The 5,245-nt window shown below is 35.9% G+C and overlaps 1 protein-coding gene across 14 annotated transcripts in view; it reads left to right on the forward strand.

Annotated features, from left to right (window-relative positions):
• The window catches only part of LOC110501907 (muscleblind-like protein 2a), a 48,143-nt gene extending 43,434 nt beyond the window's left edge, over window positions 1-4,709 (forward strand). For 13 of the 14 annotated variants that reach the window (XM_021579767.2, XM_021579770.2, XM_021579769.2 and 10 more), the window contains one exon: window positions 1,000-4,709. In XM_021579767.2, the coding sequence (XP_021435442.2) occupies window positions 1,000-1,014 (15 nt within the window). In that variant the 3' untranslated portion in view covers window positions 1,015-4,709. The remainder of the gene's footprint in view (window positions 1-999) is intronic. The other variant, XR_002470272.2, reaches the window with a different exon arrangement.
• Window positions 4,710-5,245: the final 536 nt, after the last annotated feature.

Here is a 5,245-nt window from a genome sequence, read left to right on the forward strand (position 1 = left end):
ATGTTTTGGTATTTTATTTCACCCAGGTTGTTAACATGGAATATACACTGAGTGTATAAAACATTAGGAACACCTGCTCTTTCCGTAACGTAGCCTGACCACGTGAATCCAGGTGAAAGCTATGATCCCTTATTGATGTCACCTGTTAAATCCACTTCAATCAGTGTAGATGAAGGGGGAGGAGACAGGTTAAAGAAGGATAATAAAAGCCTTGAGACATGGATTGTGTATGTGTGCTATTCCAATATTAGCAAGGTGTTCCTAATGGTTGGTGTACTCACTCAGTGTATGTGTGTGTCTCCCGAGTGGCTCACCGGTCTAAGGCACTGCATCTCAATGCAAGAGGCGTCACTGCAGTCCCTGGTTTGAATCCAGGCTGTATCACATCCGGCTGTGATTGGGAGTCCCATAGGGCGGCGCACAATTGGGCCAGAGTCATCCGGGTTTGCCCGGAGGTAGGCCGTCATTGTAAATAAGAGTTTTGTTCTTTGACTGACTTGCCTGGTTAAATAAAATAAATATAAATAAAAAAAATCTCTAGCTAGGCTATTTAAAAAAAATAAAAACTTTCTTTGATTTCAATTAGTTTTTGTTGAGATTTACAACATTTTAGTTTGCGCCGTTGTCGATTTTTGTAATTTTTTATTTTCAATGTTATTACAATAACCTGGGTATGTAGACTACTGCCTCAGCTCTGAATCTGATCTGAAAGATGTCTCAACTCAACAGAATTATGTTTGTTTTACATGCAGGATATTAAATGTATATTTCACCCATGGTTTTCTTTGTTTCGTCAGCATTGTTTGATTATACTTATATACTAACCCTTTTTTCTTCCATTTCCTACCATGAATCTTGTACAGAGCTGCATCAGTACTGTTTTTGTCTTCCAAAAACTCACTGGCACTGTTAGCTTGGACCTAAGGGCAATCAGTCATGTTGATTTGTGAATGCCACCAATTGAGTAACATGATGTCTCAATCTCTGCTCCTAAAACAGATCATCCTCAAGTAACTAACAGGAAAGGAACAGAGTGTCAAGACGCTGCCCTTAGAGGTCCCAAACAGCCCGTCTGTAAATACTACATTTGCTCCACAAGAGAACTACAGCAACCTGCATGCTGAGAAGAAGATTAGAGGCAATGTATAACATTGAGTTATGGTAAAATATATATATATACAGATGATATACCAGTGTTGCTAGGACTACTACCATTACTGATATGTAAATGTATGATTTTATTATATGTATACACACATGATTGGGGATTCTGAAAATGTAATTGTAAAGGTATTCAACAATTACTTTTATGACCTTTTTAATGTTTTGCTAAAACTACACAACTCACCCAACATTTTTTGCAGAATTGATTGTGCATCTTAAGTGTTTGATTCCTTTTATTTAAAACAGACCATTGAAAAGCTCTCTTGTTTTTTTTACCCCATATACAAATGTACACTTGGCCTGTGCGTCAGGCTGGAAAGGAGTGCTCTTCTTGTTCTTGTAAAGGATGAATGTGACGGAGGATGGATAGTCTGTTGTTGTTGTTTATCCGATGGTTGTTCTCTGAGTATAGGATCACTGCTCCCCCTCCCGGTGTGCCTTGGTCCCTTTATGATGAAGGAATAAGACATGATAACGGCAGAACATTTCATTATTCTACCTTATGGTGGCCAAATGGCAGTGATGTAATCAGCCACTAATTCCAGAATTGATAATGAATCTAGCGATCACTGGTTCCAAGTGTCTGTTTGCGTTGCACTGTTTGCGTTATGTCTACTGGGCCCTGAGTATTTTAGCATTCATCCAAGAAATACCAGATGCGCCAATCACCTAGCAGAGTGATTGGTGGGCTGAAAATAAGCCGCCTTAGAGGATTTGAAAGTCTGAGTAAGAGTTTGGTGAGCTATTAGACATTTTAAAGGGTTAGGTGGTTATACTCCGAGGCCACAGACATTAAAGGGGGAACAGAATGATAAGACTTCAACGGAAAGGTACAGTACATGTGGTGAACTTTGTTAAAAAGGCTGACTTACGCATGACGGGAGGTCACTTGTTAATCCGGTCTTATTTTAACTGTAGAAGTGCCTAAAGTAATGTGTATATAACATGCATCTTCAAAAAGGCTGTGTGAAAAAAAAAAAAAAAAAAAAATTAAATAGAAAACCCATCACAATTTCTCAAAACACTCCACACTCTCACAATAATCACTTCTGGGAGAAAATGAACACCTGTTTTGTGTGATGTGAATTCGGTGCGTTGGTACTCTTTGTACTGCGGGTTAGTTTTTACTGCTTTAACTTTTCATTGATCATTTACTTTTAATTTTTTTTTAAATGTCAATGTCTTGACAGATCTGGACATGACTGCTTATGGCATGATGTTCAGTGAGGGTTCATTATGTAACATGGTTTAGCTTCATTCTTAATGTGTTGAACGTTTTTTGTTTTTTTTTTGACAAAAAAAAAGTGATTGGAGATGAGATTAGAAAACCAGATATGTATCGTAATTCTATGTTGTTAACTCATTCTTCTCTTTATACAGCTGTCTTTGTCATATCCTCACGTTTACTGCATTGATATCATAGTCTTAACATCTTTCAAGTAGAATGTATCGCAATACATGTTTTAGTGGTAGGACGTGGTCACATTACAAATGTAATGAAACTCGTATAACTCTACATATGTTATTGTCAAAGCTTCATTGTATTTACAAACTGGTCTATAAAACTAGCATTTACAAACAGAAGACAGATTTATCCACCAGTGCAAAGTCTATACATGTTATTTACTGTAGGGTATACAAGACTAATGAAGCCAGTTATTTACAGAAGGATATAAAAGATGAAAATAAAGTAAAAAATATTGAACTATTTACAATTTTATCTACACGTACCATTATTTTACCTTTTTGCTCAAACTTGTATGTTTTATTTGCTCTTGAAATAACAGTTAAAAAATTCACACAGGTGCAAACTCGAAATGTTACCCAGTCTTTCATTCTCCACTTTTCATTTTGTGTGTGAGTGAAATCTGTCTGTAAAAAAAATAAAAAATCAACAGTATAAAGGAGATTTTTTTCCATGATGTTTGATCAATTCAGACAATCAACAGTGAGACTCCTTCACTCATGTCCTTACCATCTTTGTATTTTTCCATCACTTTTTTTATTTACCATTTTCAGAAAAGTTCATTTTTATTGTAACGTTTGATGGAAATAAATGGAATATACTTAGTTTTATTTGTTTAACATTAGTTATTGAACAATGTTGTATTCTATTTTAAAATGAATGTAATTTATTAAGCTGAGCTTTGCTCTGCCGGTGGTTCCTCAAAGGACCTGTCCTGTCACGTTAGCCTATGAAAAACCGTCTGTGATCAGGGATGGAATGTTGGAGCTACCAATGGTAAGCTTCCACATCTCGTCCTTGTCACTGCCTTGTCACATATACAGGACAACACACTGCAGTACGAGCAAGGTTGTAGAATTGCTTTTATTATGTATAAAAACAGTTTATTCTATAGGTCACAGTCTACCAAAAAAAGAAACATTTAAGTTAATGTACTTTTCATTGTAGTACAGTATAATTTCATAACTATATTAATTTGTCTACTAAAGTTGCAGTTACGGAAGCTCTGTATTTTTGGAAATTATGTCATTTGTTCTGCTTTTCTAGAGCACTGCAACACACTGGATTGTATTGCCGGAATCTGAACATTTCCTATGTTATGGCAAAAACAATATTTTCAGTATCATGTTGCCTTGGTATCACAAAATATGAATTTTGCATTTGATAGCCAACCCATGGCATTTACATACATACCCATTAATACATGCATCTAATCTTTCTATTCCACCAGATAAAAAGTGTCCCTGGACTCATACAGACAAGGGAAAACTCAAAGCACTTTTGTTCAACATATAGTCGTGGGTATGGCTAATGTGGCAGTGATTCTCCTAAATTATGTCAGATGTTGACCTAAGGCGTCTTTCACAAGAAACAATGTTTCTATGGAAATGTTTATTTCAGTGTTTTAATTTCAACTTGATTTTTTGCTAATTGTTTTGAATGTTGTTATAGCTAGTTAAATCTGCACCTGAAAGTCAGTCGAGATTTTTAGATCACCCAATCAAAAGAGTTGGACAGTCAGAATGTGTTCATTTTAACTGACCCAATAGTAACAGGATTCCTTAGCACTTTGTGAACAGTTGGTAAACTGATCTGAGCAGACTAGCTTATTAGTGATCTTTGCCTTGCCTTTTGATGCGTTGTTCTTAAGTTGTTATGTGTTAGGACTCATGAAATATAAGGATTGTAATTTAGTCTATTGCAATTTGTGAAATATGCTGTTTTAATTCTCACTACAGTACATTTTCATTTTGAGGTCAAAATGGTAGATTGTAAAGAGTGCAGTCAAATATTTCACTGAGAAAAGCTTGATGATGAGAAAACTGACAGGTGCCATTCTAAATGGTGGTGCTACAGTTACTGCAGGGTTATGTTTAAACTGCTGTGCTGGTTCACATATGGCTCCATCTGTAGTGCCGTACTCTAGAACAGAGGGGACAAACCCTTACTAATTTTGAATCTGTTCATGTGGCAATTTTAAATGTTTTATTTGTGCTCATTTATGTTATATACAGTAGTTTTGGTAAATGCAAAATTGTGTAAAATCTAATGTTAAAAAATAAATAAAAGTTTAAGTAAATGCCAGGTTTCTGATTCCTTTGTTTTGGTGATTCACATAGGAAATAATAAGCCTATTTATTTGGGGTATTTTAAATAAGCACAGGACATTTATTTCACAAGTCCCATATAATGAAATGCTCCATCTCAGGAATTGTTAGGATAGGTTTAGTCTTATCCCATTTCCTATGACAAAAAAAGCATGAATTATTAGGTATTTTTGGATGAATATGCTAAATTGTTGCCATTTGTATCGAATAGTCTGTCTATGCACATCTGCATTTGATAACACGACTTTGCAGATATTGTAAAGACATTGACTTATCCAAATGCATCCAGATCCTGCTGTCTAGTTATTTATAGTCCTCTATACAGTCTAGTCCAAGATGGTATTTTGCTACCCTCCACCTTCACATTGTACTGATGTTTGTTTGAAAGACGGCTACTTTTTGATGCATGTACACGGCTGGTAGCGTTACCATCGCAACAGCATCCAGGCGCACATTCCTTGTCTTGGATACACATCCTCAAGCTGCTTCTGTGATTGGATGAGCGCCC

The sequence above is a fragment of the Oncorhynchus mykiss genome, chromosome 22, assembly GCF_013265735.2.
Source record: "Oncorhynchus mykiss isolate Arlee chromosome 22, USDA_OmykA_1.1, whole genome shotgun sequence".
In the NCBI taxonomy this organism is placed as follows: domain Eukaryota; kingdom Metazoa; phylum Chordata; class Actinopteri; order Salmoniformes; family Salmonidae; genus Oncorhynchus; species Oncorhynchus mykiss.